The sequence below is a fragment of the Schistocerca cancellata genome, chromosome 4 (assembly GCF_023864275.1).
Source record: "Schistocerca cancellata isolate TAMUIC-IGC-003103 chromosome 4, iqSchCanc2.1, whole genome shotgun sequence".
In the NCBI taxonomy this organism is placed as follows: domain Eukaryota; kingdom Metazoa; phylum Arthropoda; class Insecta; order Orthoptera; family Acrididae; genus Schistocerca; species Schistocerca cancellata.
Window position 1 is genome coordinate 250,977,697 of NC_064629.1, and position 19,922 is coordinate 250,997,618.

At 36.7% G+C, this 19,922-nt stretch overlaps 1 protein-coding gene and 1 pseudogene across 1 annotated transcript in view; both read left to right on the forward strand.

Annotated features, from left to right (window-relative positions):
- Window positions 1-7,407, forward strand: part of LOC126184982 (protein PRRC2C-like) — a 237,944-nt gene extending 230,537 nt beyond the window's left edge. Inside the window, exon 39 of the mRNA XM_049927684.1 lies at window positions 4,593-7,407. Coding sequence (XP_049783641.1) covers window positions 4,593-4,786 — 194 coding nt within the window. The 3' untranslated portion in view covers window positions 4,787-7,407. The remainder of the gene's footprint in view (window positions 1-4,592) is intronic.
- Window positions 7,408-15,922: 8,515 nt separating this feature from the next.
- LOC126186027 (5S ribosomal RNA) lies at window positions 15,923-16,040 on the forward strand (annotated as a pseudogene).
- Window positions 16,041-19,922: the final 3,882 nt, after the last annotated feature.

The window sequence follows — 19,922 nt, forward strand, 5'->3', positions numbered from 1 at the left end:
AGTGAGTTCACTTTCCCCCACTACATAGGCTTGAACCACTGCAATGAGCACTCCTGTTCAGTGGAGCATTGTTGAAACAGCCTGATCTAAATGGCACAGTTGCCTATCTACTACAGCTGCACAACTACTTTACAAGCCACCATACAGTGTGTGGTGGAATGTACTTCTAGTAACACTGGTTGCCCTGTTCCACTCACGAATGGTGGGTGGGAAGAATGATTGTCAGTGCGCCTCTGTACTAGCTATAATTTTCTCATTGTGGTAATTTTGCGAGATGTATGTGGGAAGAAGTAATATGTTGTCTAACCACCTTTCTTTGTAATGCTCTCGAGCCAAACAAACCACCCATCAATCCCACCTGGTAAGGATCCCAGATTCTTGAACAATACTCAAGAATTAGCTGAACAAGTGCCTTGTAAGCCATATCCTCTGTGGATAAGTTAAATTTCATTAAGATTCTTCCTGTGAATCTAAAGTCTGCCATCTGCTTTTTGAGCTACTTGTTTCGTGTCATCATCCCACTTACGGTCACTATGGATAGTTACTCCTAGATATTTTATGGTGGGGAGACTGTTTGCAGCAATTTGTCATCGATAGTGAAGTTTTACAGTAGTGCATTTCTTTTCCCATGTATGGGCAATATCTTACATTATTTACATTTAGAGTCAACAGTGAGAGCCTCCACCATTCATCAATCCCCTGCAAATCATTCTGCAACCCAATACAGTCTTCTGGTGTTGGTGTTTTCTTACAGACAACATCATCTTCAAACAGTGTTAAAGAGCTTCTGACACTTTCTGTTTAATCGTTGATATATATTGTGAACAGTAACAGCCCTATCACACTCTCTTGGATATTCGAGAAATTACCTTTAAATCTGTCTCTTTTGTTCGATTGAGAATGATGTGTTGAGTTCTGTCTGCAAGGTCATCTTGAATCCATTCACAAAACTGGTCCAATACTTAGTAAGCTTGTATTTTTTTCACTAACATGTGAATCTCACACATTTTATTTCTTGTGCATTTGCAAAATATCCACCACAGTGCACAGTGGAACTATTTGTGTACTTTGGGTAAGTGAAAAATGAATTCTGAGTATAACTTCATGCAGTCCATGTAAATTTCATCACTGGAGCAATACAAAAAAGATGTAAAATATCATTTGGTATAATGTGGGCCACATAGTTGAGAGAGAGAGAGAGAGAGAGAGAGAGAGAGAGAGAGAGAGAGAGAGAGAGAAAACACTGTTGTTGTTCCAGTTTTGATGAAACTGACTTGGATGTCATAGTCTCTCCTTTGTGGAGCTAACCTGAATCCTCTTGAAGCTGAAAGTCTGAATGAGAATGGGATGGTGTTCCTTTATTGATGTACATGATACTATACTTTAGATAACACTAACAAACACATTTTTATTCCTTTAAGAGTTCAGTGCGGTGACCAGCTTTTACACTACGAAAAATTATTAGTGCATTTATCTGGAATCTACACTGATTGTTCTATTGTGGCACAAAATAAACAGTTCACATTTATATGAAACTGTCACAGTTCTCACTTACCACAGTCCTGTTAAAGACAATTACACTCTGATAGTTCACTTAAATTTGTCCATAACACAATTCTCATTAAGTCCAACAATAGCACCCAACCTGTTTACAGTTATAGTTCACAGAACTTGTTGGTCACATCACAATTCAATTTTATAAAGTCTGTTAAGTGAGATTGCAGGTATCACTTCAAACAAATTACATATTAAAATTCTTGAGTTTCGCATTAGTTGGTTCATGTACTTTCACTTACAATTGTGGTGCAAGTGAATGACGAGATCGCATCCATCATAGATGTTGCTCATTAAGCTCTCAAACCATGGATTATCAATTTTGGGTGATGTCTGACTACTTATACATGGGCATAGGAACAAACAGTTATTTTGAAAACTGCATAATATGTTGAAAACTGGCTAGGCTTGAATTTACTGTTTCTTTATTAACTTCAAGAACCAATAAAATTTTGGATTACAGAAAATGTTGCTGGTTACAAATTTAGAAAAATAGGTGGGGACTATTTTAACTCTAAAATGTGAATTCCTTCTTTATGTGAATCACCGCCATTATGCAAATTATAGCAAATTTCGTGAAATCATTAATTATTGTGCTGTTGGTCATACTGTATAGAAAAAGTAAGGCATAATGTCAAAGTTCAGAATCTTAACAATCGTTCTGATGAAACCTGCAATAAAACATGGGCTTACTTATGAATTTCAAGTATAATTATTGCAGAAGATAATCAGTTCTAGGTAATGTAAAATAGTTTCCTGTAAAGTGGGAATGCTAAACTTCTAAATGATATGGGTCACTTTATGGAATTATGCTGATTAGCTCACAGGCTTTTGCCTGTAGCAAATATTTGTGCTAAGTTCAGTTAACAGTAACTTTTAATTACGAGTGCACCAATGAAAACTAATTTCACAAATGGAATCAGTACACCTGTAATGATAACCTGAATAATAAATTTGACATTATATCTAAATAGGAACTTGAGGTTATTCAGATTGGTACTACAGGTTAACAGATAAATTTATTAGAAATTAGATAGAAACAAAAAAAATTGTTATTTATGGGAGCAGAAAAACGTAACAGATGCAAGAATCAATCTGCTATGCCACACAGTTGCACACTTGATTGAGCTGAACATCTCTACTGTTTCTGCAAATAGTATTAATGATGTTATTTTGAATATTGTTGATAATTTATAGCATAATGTCTGCTTTGTTTCTGTTTCGTACTGAGCGAGGTGATACTGGTTCATACACTGGACTTAAATTCAGTAGGGGTGAGATGGGATTCAGATACCTGTCAGCTAACCATTTTATGATCTCCGTGTTTCCTCTAAACTGATACAGATTAATTCTAGAACTGTCCTTCAAAAACTCCATGTTTGATGTCCTTTCTAGTCTTTTTTTCCCAAATGACCTTGTGTACTCTTTCCAGTGACTTTTATGTTAATGGGTTATTGAGATTTAACCTTTCTTCCCATAGTTTCCTGAATAATCATGATAGCAAATACTTAAGTGACAGTTCAAACCAGTTCTTTCATATCGGAGTTTAAAACATAAAATTTTCAACAATTTTCTAAATGTGCTTTAGAGCTTGCAACTTATTACAGTTTTTGGAAATAATTAAGTAAAGTGAAAGCTCATTATGTTGGTAATGGTTTCTCGTAGATTGTAGTTCAAATATTTTATGCACATGTTGCTCTTATTGAAAGTCAGTTACAATATTGTTTATCTTATATTTGCATTAAATGTATATTCTTTTAAAATGTGAGCTAATTTTCTTCAGTTTCGTATGAAATTTTGTTATGTTTTAGCAAGAAGAAATGAAGTCATATAATGTTGGCTGAAAGGTACATATTATTGAACTTCGATACCAAGTATTTGGTAGTTGATGTTAATTTCACACATTGTGGACAGTTATTTAAAAAAACACACACATTTTGGGCATCAGTTGCTTTTATCTGAACCTTAATATCTGTCAGTTTTTGTTGTGGATCATTTCCACAGGATATAAGCCAAAGACAGATTAGGTGAATATATAAATCTTCTCTTTTCTGGCTGATAGCAAATCCAAAACTTCATAATAGGTGTAGAAAAGAACACCAAATTCCCTAAAAATCCAATAGAGGCGTGCTAATCGTAAGAATAGTTAACATAATGATGTACAAGAATATATCTTTTTTTACGTCATTACATTAACTGTTGTTATGTTGAGTATATCTCTCTCAGACTTTTATCGAACATGTTGTGTTTTTTTCTTACACCTGTTATGACATTCTGGATTTTGTATTCACCAGAAAAGTAACTGATTTTTATTTTCACCTGATCTGCCTTTGCCTTATATCCCATGAAGGTGGTTCACGGCTGAAACCGGTAGATGTTAAGGTTCAAATAAAAATAGCTGATGGTTGAAATGCATTTTTAATTTTTGTTTTATTTTATTTTTTTAATTACGTAACAGCTATGGAATGTCTCCTAACCGAAATATTTTATAGTTATTGTTCTGGAATAAAGGCACCATGTTCCCTTTGCTGTTTGAAACTACTTTCTGTAGTATTGTCACTTGGCAGTGTCCCACATTTCAGAAAATGGAGGGAGTTTAAAAACCCATATTTTTGTTTACAAGTTTTGTAGCACAGTATGCCATTTTCAAATAAATTTGCAAAATGCAATTTGAGTTTTAAAACCTTAATGTTTCATCCAGTATGTTCCATATAATCATAACTTTCCCACTATAAGAATATTACTTTCTTTATACTGTTTCATTTGCGATCCTTCACCATTTAGATGTCAATTTTATATTGTTGTACTAAGTATATCACCAAATGCCATTTCCAAAATGTAGATCGTGTTGCAACTTGCAATTGTGGTATATGTTTAGAGATATACTAATACAAATTATAAAAAGTATGGGTACTGTTTCAGATGTGTAAATGGTTTTCTCTCTTTTATTTATTGAAAAACTTTGATGTGCTTATCCTATTAAGTATTGAACTGATAGTTAGACATTCATGTTTTTATAACAGCTACTTTGGTTTCAGGTCTTGCAGTGGAAAACAGTGATGGGAAATCAAGTAGTGATTCTGAGGGCAAAGTATGTGAGAACAGTAACACAGGTGGTAGTGGTGGTAATGGTAAACCTAAATCCAGTGCTGGGCTGGGGCACAGTCAGGGAGATCAAAAACTGCCAGCTGATGGACGAAAGGAAGAAAAGCCCTCAAGTACATCTGACTGAACGTTTTGTGCAGTAATTTCATTCAGAAATATTTACTTGCATATCGTTCTTGTACAGAGTGCTCTTGGAAGTTTGATATGTTGCAGAGTTTATCAGTTTTGGTGTAGCAGTTTTCAAGCTTTTTTCCTAATAAGTCATGGTTTTTTGGACAGAAAACATTCAGTTGTATTAAAAAAAGTATTCAGCTATTACAAAGACACTGAATTATTAAACAGCATGCTGGGACCATTTAGAAAAAAATAATAATTCTGTTGTTATTGTTATTATTGTGATTATTATTATAATTACTACTATCATTACTGATGGTGTAATTGTAACCAGCTTATGCTGTGATACAAGAAATGCAGTATTTTTGTCGTTTGTCACAATCTACATATAGTAAACACTGAGCCTGTGACGTTACATTACCATAAAAGTAAAAAAAAAATTGCACTCTGACAGCTGCCCAGTTAATCTGCAATGAGGAAGTGGATGGTGTAATTAAAATCTCTGAAATATCAGTAGTGCCAATTTGTCAAGCACCAGTGTGGCAAAGCTTTTCAGTGAAATGTAAAACAAGAGCATTCCAAGTATTTCAAGTGCAAATGTTACATGAGCAGGAAACAAAAATACTGATACAAATTCATCATGGAATTGGAAGTGGACTGCATTACACAAAATGTCAGTAAGGAACATGAAACCGTGACTTTAAGGTTGTGGAATTACTTGTGCACATTAAATGTGGAATATTTACGGCTTTCACTCTGTATTATGTTTTACGTTACATTAATACAGTAGTACATTATGGATGCATTTTTCATCTTCTTGCTTTGTATTAAGTGGGATGTGTGTGAAAGTTGAAGGACGTGCTGTGCTTGAACTTATAAAATGCTTGTTGAAGGAAATGTTTAGAGTATTTTCATTATGGAAGATGTAATATTGTGTATTTGAACAAGAATCGAGAAATACTTACACAAGTGATCCGGGTTCGTTTATTGTGAAAAAAGATTATTTTACCATATGTAATAAGAATCAATTAGTAAGATAAACTTGTATGAAACAAAGTATTATCGTATTTGAGATTTTTAATTGTTGTTAGATTGCTGAGCCAAATATTGAAAAAGTTTGGAAATAATGACGTGTCAAGAGTAAAGTTCAGTATATCTTACGTGGTTTGCTATCATTATGGTTGCCGAGTAAAATACCGAGCTTATGGCATTATAAATTGATAATTGCAGAGAAAGAAGGCAGTGAAAACTAATGAAATGTGGGTGCTGTAATGATTTGAAAATGGGATAACAATTTTAGGAAACTTACTGAAAATGAAAACAGCATATTGGAAATGAAGGAATGGCCAGTGAGGTTTGTCTGCAGAGCTGTATGCCACTCAGATGTAATTTTGAGCAAAGTACTATTCACCTGAATTAATGTGTATGCAACTAGCTTGAGAGAAAATCAAGATATTGACAATTAATGCATAGAATTATAGAGATGTTAATGATGTTGAGGAAAAAACAGTTAAGATGCCTCCTTTACTCATGAACTTTGGTTTTGGTGTGCTTTCTTGCATTAAGATAACCAGGAAAAGAACTGATATTTTCAGGCAAAATTGCAGGGAGTGTATTGTTTTTTCCTTTGTTAAATATGAGCAATTATTCTGTTAGATTCTTAAGTAAAACTTGCTCATGTGAGCAATATCATGATGATGTGTAAAAGATGATGTACTGTACATAAAATGGCCACATCAGAAAAATTTTGCCACTTTGAGTAAGATTCTTACTTTACAACTGTGTCTTTGGTGTTGGTATGAACTGAAGTTTCTTTTTAATTTTTTATCATTTTTGTAGTTACTGTGTGATTATACATACAGCAGTGTTGAAAATCTCTCTAGAGACTGAAGAAATAATGAACTACAATGCAGTCTTGAATAAAAGTGTTGTTCAAGTGATTTCAGTTAATTAAAAGATATACTCAAGTTGAAGTGTTAAGTGAAACCCTGGAATAAATGATGATTTCCATTCAAGAACTCTGACAAACTGTAGTGTTTGGAACTATTCACATATTAGCTGTTTCATAAGTTAGTAAGTTTTCAGAAGCATCTACTTTAGACTTCCTCCAGGTCTGTGCTCTAGGTGTTTAATAACCCTACAGTCCTAATCTTGCCCTGCAGTGAAAGTGCTAAACTTATGTTGTGTGGTTTGTGTGTAGCAGATCTCTTGTGCTACAAAGGAAATGAAATTATCTGTGGTGCAGCACACTTCAAATTTAAACTGATTCTTTAAAAGAGACAGCTGCTATCAAAGAATTGTTCTTATAGTAGACAATTCGTTTGCTGTATATGATACTGATTTTTTCAGTCTCTGTATTGAACTGTCATTGTGTCAGCATGTTGAATTAAGTTGGATGATTTTTTGTTGTATTCAAGTGAAATGTTCCGTAAACATGAAGCTGAATATTTTTATTCACCCGAAAGAATATTTTTTAGGATTCTGAATTGATGTTCCTTTTTATTGTGGCTGATTAGTCTCAGTGTTTCAGTAAGCTTTGGGCTTATTTGCTGAACGTCAGAAGTGACATTATTGTGATCAGTTTCTTTCCTACATAAATATGAAATAAAAAAGCTCATTTCTGTTACTCAAGAATAGTGATTGAAATTTCTTGTTCTCAGTGTTGCATAATCTTAAATTTATTCTTCCACTCCTTTTTATTTTAAATATATAGTGTTGGAAGTAAGTATAATGTTAAAATAATTTAAATCATTAACTGATGGGTTTGATTTTGTGGTGGTGGTTGCAGCTTTTATTATGTAGTAGCACCTGTAATATTGAAATTGCAGATCTCCACTAAAGAAGAAAGAGTTGTAATAATTTATCTTTATTGTTGAAATACTCGTACAGAACCCTTGCGGAACTTTCTATTTTAGATACATATTCATTCAGTGCAATGAGCCATTGCGGAAAAAGCACTTGATATGACTTCTATCAAAACATTCCAGTAAATTAAATTCAGTTCATATGTTGGTGCCAATCAGTATATTGGATAAACATCTTGACTCCATTATTCAGAAACAAGGATGTTTTGCTAGTGGGTGCTTATGTGTGTAATTAAGATAGATTTTCTCTGTTAAGATTATGCAAATATCGTTTCCCTCTTAAGTCAGTGCAGTTCCAAACACTGGCTAGTACGTGTAGGTGGGACTATTGTCAAGTCTTGTCCCAGTGATGTCTGAATTGAGATTATTTGTTGCCATGTGAACTGAGCACTTTGCTAGGTATATTTTTGTATTGAACATCGTGAGATGGTGAGAGAGAGAGAGAGAGAGAGAGAGAGAGAGAGAGAGAGAGAGAGAGAAGAGAAAGTTAATTTTCTGTTTGTATTTGATTCTACTGTACTTGACAAAGGCAAAAACATAACTGAGAACATGCATCAAGATTATCAAAATTTTCCTTCTGGGTTATGTCTTTTAGTACATGGAAGTGTCCAATGTAGACTTCTTTAGGTGGATGTATCTGTCTACTCCAAAGAAAATCTGTTGGGGTATTATCCTGGTTAGGTTCCACCTTCCCCTGCCACTGTCATGTTTCAAATGCTAGTTAATGTTAGATTGCTGCTGTATAAAACTGTTCAATCATATTAAACATTGCACCTTTAGGAAAGAAGGGAGTTACTTCAATAAGTGAGGATGATGGAGTATTGTTACACGTTTTTATGACAGCTACTTGTCAATGACTTGGATTGTTATATTCAGATGAGGTAGAAATCGTGACTTCTGTAATAGCTTCTGTGTAATTGTAGTGTATGAGTACGCAGGCACATTTCAAAACCATAGTTCTTATTCACTGTGTATCTAATTGGCATGTACTTCACCCCACAATATAACAACTGTCAAAAGTTCATTCACCACCACCACTGGTTGGGTTAAAACTGTTGATTTTTGAGATAGGCTGCATCCAGTTGAATTACACTCAATTAAACTTAAAATCTATTGGCTAGTGGGCTTAAGTTTACCTAACTTCTGATGGGGAAAATAATAGCAACAAATAATCATATACAGTAAAATCCTACATTAACAAAATTGCTTTTAAGGAAATCCCACTTTTAACAAATATTTCCATCGGTCTGGTGAAACTCCCGCAAGAACAGTGTTATCTCTCCTCACTTAATGAACCCTGATTTTATGGAATAAACATTAAATATTTTGCAAATTGAAGTACAGTTCTTGTGTAATGCCTTACATGTTAAAGTGAGTTTCTGATTTCTTTACATTTTATTTCAAACAGGCCACATGTTTATCGTGTGACACAGTGAATGGTAATCTATTCAATTGGTTGACATTTACGCAGATCTTAGTCAATAACTCAATTTCCCTTGCAGCTATATTGGCCAATGAGTTGGAAATATATTTCTATGTGACTTGCATCACTTGATGTGATGTCAGTCATTGAGTCTATGAACTACAAAGTATGAAAAGTGTAGTTCTTTGTGTACTGAAGTACCGAAATTATCAGTTTTACTTTTGTGGAGTTATGACCTCCAAACATAGAAAGCTGCTGGTCATCCATGACATCGATGACAATCTTGACACACATTTCCGACATGGAATAGAAATAAGATTTAGCGCCGTCTACATTGTGTGTCATATTCAAAAATAAGGAAGCTTTCTTAAATGCTGAATTATAGATTCCTATGGATCCAGAAAGGAGGAACATTTGTACATATACATTCAGTAGTGTCAGTTAAAGGACTGAGAAATGGAAGCATTCCTATAAGCAGAAACATACTAAGGAGAAAATTTGTGAAATCGCTCTGCAGATGAAAATTGAAAATTTCAGTGTATCAATAGGCTGGTTGAATCATTCTTTTTTTTTTTTTTAAAAAAAAAAATAAATAAATAAAATTTAAAAAATCGTGATCTATTGTTTCTAAGTCTAGGTGGAGAAACAGAGGCTCAAGTCATAGAAAGTATAAACTTTTGGAAGAACATTACATTGTAATGATTGTTACAAGGCTATGAGCCCAGATACATTTTCAGTGCTGATGAAACTGATGTTCTTTATAATCTCCTTCCTGCAAAATCATATTCCATTAAGGGAGAAAAATTTCATAGAGGTAAAAAAGGTAAAGAAAGGGTGACATCAATGTTGTGTGCAAATAGTGATGGAAGTTAAAAGTTGCCTCCACTATTAATTCCCAGGTGTATCCAAAATATAAAAACATGAATTTGTACTGATGAGTAAAACAGCAAACCCTGTAGAGGTCAGAATCTTTGCTACTTTTTCAGGCATTTAGATGCTAAGATGGAGTAGCAGGAGGGAATTTGGACTTATTATTGGCCTATGCTCTGTACATCCCAAGGAAAACATACATTCTGAGGAATGTAAATGATGTGTTCCTTCCTCAAAACTGCACGAGTCATCTGCAGCCTCTGGACCTGAATATAACACACTGTTACAGCTGCTATGCGTATGTTTGCTAGTGCCTGCCATTCTGTAACACAACAGACTGTGTTAACTTGTTTCACAAAGGGGTCTGTGGTATGTCAGTTGCTGTTGAAGACGACATTGTTCCAGAAGAAGAATGGAGCAACAAACTGGTATTTCTGAAAATTTAACATTCATGGACATTGTTGTGATGATAACGTCCTGACTTCTATACCAGAGATTGATTCAAGCAAAATGCTTACGGAGGAACACAGGTAGGAGCTGGCAATGACAACGAGGACTACAAAAGAAGAAAAAGATGACATTTTGTCAAGTTTCATTACTGCTATGCAAGGAATTGATAACTCTCAGAAGTTGCTATTCCAGTCTTAATGTATATGAACTGGTTCTAATTTATATCATCCAGCTGGAGTGACAACTTCTTTCACTACACTAGGCTGATAGGACAAAACAAACAAGATTTCTTTAAATAAAGAAAAAATGGGAGATATGTTCGGTGAAAGGTCTATTAGTTGCATGTAAGTTTGTGGCTCAGGGTATTTGTAATTTTATAATTAAGTAGTACTTATGTCACCTAAACATGATTGAATTATGATTATCCATTACGCTTTTCATGAACTCTGGCAAAACTCCCATTTGAGGAAATCCTCTATGTAATAAAAAAAATATTTTGGTTCTCTGAGAGGAGCTGAAAAGGTTTCTTTTTTTCTGCCAGCTATTTGGGTAAATAATTTAAGAGTAATTACTATTCACCCCATAGTAAAAACATTGGCTTATTATCTAAGAATAACTGTCAAAAATATCTGAAGAATAGTAATGGAGCTTTCAATATTCACAAAAATATATTTTTATTAATGAAAAGAACTTGCAGATCATTTGAAAAATTATCACATTTCATATTCATAAAGATTTGCAAGGCATTCCTAGAACTCTGAAGTCACAGAAACTACAAGAGATGTGAGAATAGTAATGAGACTGTCAATGCTGCGAGCGATCTGGCAACGCCGTGTTGTTCTGCTTCTGAAGACAGGTGTGTTGACCCTTACAGATGCTCAGCCAAAATTGCAGCTCTGTACAGCCACCACGTGATTTTTGAGAGAGCTATCTGTGAAGTAGTGTGTTGGTTGTGTGTTGCAAAAATGGAACAGTGGAATTTGGAGCGATGTTACACCATCAAGCTTTGTGTTAAACTTGGGGAATCTGTGAATGTGAACTTTGAAAAGTTGAAACAGACCTATGGGGAACATTACTTATAAAGAGCACAAATTTTTCACAGGCACAAACCATCTTTGGAAGGCCGGAAACACGTTGAAGATGAATGTACACAGGGAGACCTTAAACTTCAAAAACAGGCAAAAATGTTGTGTGTGTGCATGCAGGAGTGCGCGCTCTCTCTTGTGTGATGAGACTGATGTTTAACAATAAGGATGATGGGTGGTCTGTTAAAGTTTTTGACTTTCACTGTGCATCAAATTTTGACCAAAGTCTTGCATGTGTGTTGTTTATGCCACAATGGTGCCAAGAAACCTCACAAGTTAGCAGAAGGTCAGTTGAAGAAACATGTATGTTGATCTTCTTGAGAGAATTGCCAATGTCCACGAATGGTTCAGTCGTGTGATCACGGATGATGACTCTTGGATTTTATAGTGTAATACTGAGACAGACCAGAAAAGTGAGGAGTGACACACTGAGACATCCCGACCAAACAAAGCTTGAATGAGCAAATCAAAGATGAAAACAACACTGATTTGCTTTTGCTGGAAGGGGGATTGTTCATAAAGAATTTATTCTCCCAGGACAAACTGTCAACTAAGTGTTTCAAAAAGATGCCCTTGAAAGACTCAGGTAAAAGGTGAATCAAATGAGACCAGACATTGCAGACAAGTGGATGCTCCATCAGACAACACTCCATGTGACACAGCCATTTCTATCACAAATTTGACCTCAAAAGGCATTCCTGTTGTCCCACAGCACCCCATTCACCGGATATGATTCCTTGTGACTCTCCTTTTTCCAAAAAAGAGGAATGGCTTAAAAGAACATCATTTTGGGAATCTGGAGAACATTCAATAGAATGTGAACGATGTGTTAAAGTCCGTACTAGTTGAAGCCTTTCAGCACTGCTTCCAAGCTGCTGAAGTTAACTACTTTTAAGGGGATACTGTTGTTTGACAAAATAAAAAATGGTAAATCACTCTCATTAGTATTCTCACTCACCTTGTGCTATGAAGTGGGATGCTGCTTGTAGAAATAGTTGCTTTTAGACAAGTTGTAGATTGCAGGGCAAGCACCAGGCAGCCACTGAAACTACTGACACAAAAAGTTTTATCAAATTTGTGATTGCATGTAAGGACACAATGGGAACTGATTTGCAGGAATTAGATGAGAGGAGAAGGCGATGTTGAAGTCAATATTATTATGAAGAGTGGAAAAGATACATTTATATAAACATGCAGTTCACTTACATTGCAGGAGCATCTAACTAGTGGCCTCAGCAACATTGAACTGTGGCCATACATAAAGAACTCAGTGAGTTGAAAACCTCAGCATTGCTGGCATACAATTGTCATTCAAGGGCCATATAGTCTGTTGAAAATGCAGCAAGCGTATGCATGAAACGGGAAGGCAATTTTATTGGCCGCAAGTTAGTGTAAACTGTTCTAATGCCCATACAGTCATAAGCTGTTGAATGAAACCACCACTACTTCCACCACCAGTCTCTCCATCTAGGGTAATTTTTGTTCTCTTTACTCACCATGTAAAGAACACTTCACAGAGAACCTCTTAAATTTATGTTTTGCAACACAGTTGTTTGAGGTTTGCAACTTCCGCTCACTTTCTGATTTTTATCGTGCTAATTTCATTTTGAATCTCACCAAGTTGAGAAATTTTAGTTGCTCGGTGACTCACATTGAGAATAGTTTTGTCTTGTAAATAAAGTAGTAGTAGTACACACTTAACGCCCTGTGGTAGAATTATTCTTTACACTGATCCATGTCGTCATAGGTACTGCTCAATGGGGTGGTTGATAAATTACGTTTAACCATTTCTCCATCTGTATCCATGTATCAGATGAAACCCTTGGGAGTAGTTCACTGAGATGAATCATCAAAAGAGCAAACTGATTGTTGCTGAGCCAGTTAGCTAGCTAGTTAGCTTTTAGCACCAAGGCAATGTGCAGGACAGAACGGGATACATTACTTGCATGATTTACTGATGCTGATGTCCATCAGTCTGTAGGTAGACTCGAGATACACTGTCCCTTGGTGGAACATGTAGTATCAGTCCACAGTTAGTCATACATGTTACACTACAGTGGGTGAAATTCACATCATTTGCAGACAACCTTATATGAGAACAGTGTGAAAAGTTCGAGGCCTGCCACAGAGATGACATTGGTATCAATTTTGTTAGTTTGCATCAGTTTTTCATTAAAATGTTAAATTTCACACTTATTGCGAAATACATTTATATGGCATTTCAAATTATTTATGTTTCGTGCTTAGTTCAAATGGATAAACAGGGAGGGACATCATGAGATAGCAAAATTTTGTTTTGAGTGGTTCCCAACTGATAGAGATCTATTCAAAGCTGACAGTGTTATAAGGAATCTTCTTAATTTCAGCAGTAGGAAATTGCCTGCTAAATCAAGCGTGACCATATATCCCTTGAAGGTTAATCATGTTCACGATGTTTTAACCACAAGTGGCATTGAGAACATGAAGAAACTGCACAATAGCGCTGGATAATCAGCAGTTAAAGTGATATAGCTGACACCATAGACATTTCATAATGATTATGGTATGTTTTACATGAAGAATTACCTAGAGGCAAGTTGTGTAAAATATGACACATTTGTTAAATGTTGAACAGAAGCAGATACAAAAATGCATTTCTTAGCAATGATTAGAGTATTTAAGAAAATCCAACTGATGATGTGCAGCAGTATGTGAATGAGTTATGGGGGGACAACATGACAGAGGAACAAAAATCAGAGTGGTGGATGTAGGCCACTGGTCATGTACCAAAAAGGGTAAGTCATGTTCAGTTTCTGGAAATATTATGTCTTGAATTTTCTACAATACAAAAAAATATTGTTTGTAGTTCATACGTTGTCCAGTATGAAAAATAACTGTTGAATACTTAAGTCCTGTGGTCTGTTTGGTGAAAACAAAATACATAAAGAATAGCAAAGAGCAGTCTGTAGCCAATGTGGCTCTCAGGAATAGGTATACTACTTAGGTGGAGTATCAATGCCCTGTCTTGATATAAATTTGACATACTTATATTCCATTTTCTCAGGACCTATCCTAGGTAATAAACCAAAACTTTGCCAGGATATATACACATATCTTATACATTTACTGATGTCAGGTATAACGTCATTAGGAATCAAGATATTTTTTTAAAAAAAGTGTATGATCAAACTAAAACTGCTGTATCTACCATTGTACATCCACATAAATATAAGACCACTGTAAATAAGTGATAAAAATATCAGAGCTTTAGCTTTAGTACTTTGTGAGGTAATGGGAAACAAAAAAAAAAGGTAGTTCATTAGAAACCGCACTTTGAAGTTGAAGTAAAGGAAAACTCAGTATTGAATGAAGAGAGGCCTAAAACTCTCCAGCTTTGTAATCTTTATCTTCTTGAGGATCAACCAGATGCAGTCTCTTTCTCTGTCTGAGGAATCTTTCTGCTTCTGTTATGTTTTTGACCATTATTTCTTCCTTGCAGACTCACTGTCTGTCCAGTTCTTTTAGGATTGCTTCTGTATTATGGCCAGACTGAGTTACAAATCGCTTCAGAACCTTCATTATGCCTGCATTTCCATCATTGAAGGTAATCACAGCATTGTTGATCCCAATATGCAGTGTTTTTCATCCCATAGATATTTTTTTGGGCTCCCTTGTCTGTAAAATGTTGTTGGAAGGCTCTTTTACGTTTTGACTTTCCTGTGGGACACTTCTTCAGAAGATTTGCATGTTCTAGACATCTATATCCTGGCTTTATTACTGCTCCATCAGCTTCAGGGGTGGTGTTTTTATGGGTATATTCAGTTCCTTCTGCCTCACCTTTGTGGTATTCACATCAGTCAGTTGAACACAAGTTTTGTAGTGGCTTCTCATCACTTAATGCCTTGTGGAAAAATGATGCCTGTACTGATCATAGAATGAAGGCTTTCTCGGCAGGTGTTATCACTTAACACTTCTGGGCTGAGATGCCATCATCCATACATAAAACTCTCCCCTGACGTTTCGCCTTCGACTGCGGAAGGCATCCTCAGAGGACAATTGGCGAACTGCAACGAGAGTGCGAGTGAGCACCGTATATATAAGCCATCCAGAGGGCACCGTTGTCAATCACGTGACGTCGGCTGTGCTATGATCTCTGATATTGCCAGCTTTCTCAATTGAAATTAATTGATTGTCATGCTGTTGCTGCAATCCATATCTTATCCAGCTTAATGCCTTCATCTTTTCTATTAAAATTATTGCAGTGTTTGGCAATCTCAATGGCCTCTCCCTACATTCGCGAGTAATAATGCCTGTCTTTGCTATGACGGACGTCTCGCTAAACTTTATTTCGTGATCACCTTCCTGAAACACGTTCCGCTACAGCCGATTTATCAATATGTCCGAGGCGGCAGTTCCTTTTATATTTACCCAGACGGGTGTTGACGCTTCTTTTTGTTGTGCCTATATAGACCTTTCTGGGCAGTGGCCATGCTGCAGTGGGTACACCGGTTCCCATGAGATTACCGAAGTTAAGCGCTGTTGGGCATGGTCGGCACTTTGATGGGTGACCATCCAGGCCGCCATGCGCTGTTGCCATTTTTCGGGGTGCACTCAGCCTTTTGATGCCAATTGAGGAGCTACTCGACCGAATAGTAGTGGCTTCGGTCAAGAATACCATCATAACGACCAGGAGAGCGATGTGTTGGCCCCACGCCCCTCCTATCCGCATCCTCCTCCGAGGATGACACGGTGGTCGGATGGTCCCGGTAGACCACTCGTGGCCTGAAGATGGAGTGCTTTTTATATAGACCTTTCCACAACTGCACGGAATTTTGTAGACACGTGGTGTTGCTAGAGGATGTCGCTTATCTTTTGTGGATCTTAAACACACTTTTATTTTCGTGGTGAAAACAGTTTCCACATCATACTAGTGTAAAATTTTTCCAATGTGATCAGTGACTTACTGATAAATGGTAAGAACACTTTCCCCTTGGGTTGGTGTCGATCTTCGTCCGTCCTGGTTGTCAGTCTAGGGCGTAGTGCACGATCTCTCTCTCTGTTCGAATACCCATTCTTCTTGAAGGTCGCTCTAAGGTGTTCAATCTCATCATCTAAGTGAGCTGGTTAACATATTTTGTGCACCCTGTCTATTAATGTTTTAATCACCCCTCTTTTATGTCTTGGGTAGTGGGTAGAATCTTTCTGCAGATAACGATCAATGTGTGTGTCTTTTCTGAAAACCTCATGACCCAATGATCTATCCTCTCGTTTGATTACAGTCACACCTAAGAAGTTCAGGTGACCATCGATTTCCTTTTCCATAGTGAATTGAATTCTTGGATTAATACTATTCAGATGTAACAGGAAGGCATCCAGTTCCTCTTTCCCGTGGGTCCATATAACAAATGTATCGTCTACATAACAATACCATCTGGCTGGTCTTTTTCTAGCTGTTTGCAGTGCCCTTTGTTCTAAGTTCTCCATGAACAAGTTAGCCACAGCTGGACTAAGAGGACTTCCCATAGCCACCCCGTCAATCTGTTCATAAAAAACATTATTATATTGAAAATAAGTTGTTGTAAGGCAATGTCTGAATAATGCCAAAATATCACTAGGAACAATGTCCGCTATACAAGTGATTGCTTCATTCACCGGGATCATGATAATCGACGACACCACATGAAAACTGATCAGGATATCATTAGGGCCCACACTAATTTCCTTAATAATATCAACGAAGTGATATGAATTTTTAACATGACTGTCAGTTCCACCAACATGAGGTTTCAGCAGCGAGGCAAGGTGTCCAGCTAATTCATGGTTGGGAGACCCTATTGCTCTAACTATAGGTCTCAAAGGTACCAGCGGTTTATGGACCATAGGTAACCCATAGTCTGCTTACTCGCCCAGTTGTGGTCATGCAGTTGTTACTTTTCATTGTTGCTACCTACTTTTGTGCATCATTGGCAATGTTTTGACAATACTTCACCGTCAAACACCTTCCCGGTATCAATACTTACAGCAGCTGCACAAGAATTTTTAGATTATTCTCTCTCCACCACACAAATTACAGCATTCAGTTGATTAAACATTATTTTAGTACACTAATATTAAACTGATATCAATGGCTCTGGTTTCACTGTGCACTTCATTGCTGTTCACAAGCTTGTTCTTATGAGCAACACTGGACTTGCATTCGGGAGGACGACGGTTCAATCCTGCGTCCGGCCATCCTGATTTAGGTTTTCTGTGATTTCCCTATGGTTCCTTTGAAAGGGCATGGCCGGCTTCCTTCCCCGGCCTTTCCTAATCCTATGAGACTGATGACCTCGCAGTTTGGTCTCTTCCCCAAAACAACCCAACCCTCTTATGAGCACTTGGCAGTGAAGAACTTTGTTCAGTGTTCATACAGTGAAGGCTTTCACAATAGGATTTCATAGTCACTGATGAGTCTTCTGGGCTATATGGCCATGGTCAAACTAACTTTTTAGTTCCTAATGTTTCGTTCAGAGCTGTGCTGGACATCTTCAGAGGTACTGCGTGTGACGGCAAGTCTCTGCGTCAACAGGAGCACCTCCGAAGATGTCCATTGTAGCTCTGGATGAAATGGCAGGAACTGAAAAGTTTCTTAGAGCACAGCCATACAGCTCGGAAGACTTGTCAGCAACGCTGTTTTGTGTTGCTTGAAGTGACCCCATTCTGTATATGTAAGCTTCCAAGAGGACATGTTCTGTAGAATACATTTCCCTCGATTCTTCTCCTCTTAAATATTTCCTTTGGTGGAGTCACGTTAAAGAGCTAATCACAACTCAATGAGCAAAAAGTCCAAATTTACGCAATGAAACGTGTGATCTGCCTTACAAAATGTGGATGATACCCTGCATTGTACCACAAACAGGAATTGATATAATGGCAGCCAATGTAGCCAACCTATGCAGCAAGATGTTTACTGTAAATCAACATAAATTGCTTCCTTCTAAAGCAAGTAGTTCCCGAGATATCTTATTGTAATGGAACAAGTGCTCTTGGAACCTGTATAAATTACTTGTGCAGGAAATTATTTCAAAATAAATTAGATACTGAGTCATCCAAAATAAATGAAATGTGCATCAAATTAAAGAGAGAACTCCAAACAACAATTTTCCATAAAAAATAAAAATCGGCGTTTAATACCCACACCACCTTTTGTACTCCCCTTAATAAGTTTGAGTGGTATTGCTAACCCTTGACAGCACTAACCTACTGAAGGCGATAAGGTACAGGAAAGGTACTTCAGGAAATAATGAAAAATGGAAGGTATGGGATTTCACTGTTTCAAACGTAACATTCTAAGTCCATAGATATCAACATTTTTTCCTGATTGGTGTTAAGACTTTATTTCTGTCATTTAATACAATATGTTACAAACAGGGTTCTGGAATATGACAGGAAAGATCATACAAAGCAAAAACATTGTGTAGACATGGGCTCTAAAATGCATGCCTCAAGAGCTATGAGCACTTGCTCATTAGGAGAGATGAATTTCACAGTAGCAAAGATGAACAACTTCTCGTAGATCTTAAGGTATGCAGTTTAGAATGTATGTGTAGTAGACTTTTTTGCTTCTAATGATCATTGCTGTCATATCCTTAAATACCGACCGTTCATCTCGGTACACACTGTACATTGTGATGCAAAGTGGTTTAGGTTCCAGGCTGAAATTATTCCTGGTTCAGTATTCCACATGTCACATGAGGTGAGGTCATACTAATATTTGTGAACCCCTTATGATAGCACATTTGTTGCTTTGGAGCACTGTAGATAATGTAGAACTGGTAACAGGTGATGTGAGCCTCCTCTGCTGACTTAATTCACGATGGGTAAGTAGTGTTTTCATAATCGTCAACAATATGGTATCAGTACAGTAAGGTGGGTTGATGTGAAAGAACAGCAGAAAGGTCTTATTCTGTTTGGACATGTCCTTGGTGACACCTGTGTCCAACATGTGTTGAAGGAATAGTGACCACTAATAGCCATGTAACACAACATAAAAACAGTGGTCATAAAAAGATCCTAACTGATAGGGATCGGAGACAAGTGTTCTACCATGTCAATGATAATAGGTTTAAACCCCTTAGGAATTGCTGTTGTCAGTGAATGTAGGTGTTCCTCAAACAGTTTCTGAGTTAACGTTGGGAAGGTAACCACATGGAATTTGGTACCTCGCAAAAGGCAGCTGTTCAAAGTGCCACATAAAGCTACACACTTTCAGTTAGCCAAAGAACACAGAAACAATAGATAACTGGAGGTGCAATTTCTCTCTTTGCAAATTATGTAAGATGTTGCATGTTCTGATGGCACAGTTCTGTGTGTGTGTGTGTGTGTGTGTGTGTGTGTGTGTGTGTGTGTGTTTTTAACTTGGAATCACTCATTTGCATATGTTCCTGGTTTTTCAGATTGTACCTCAACTGATCCACTAAATCACTTTATATTGATCTC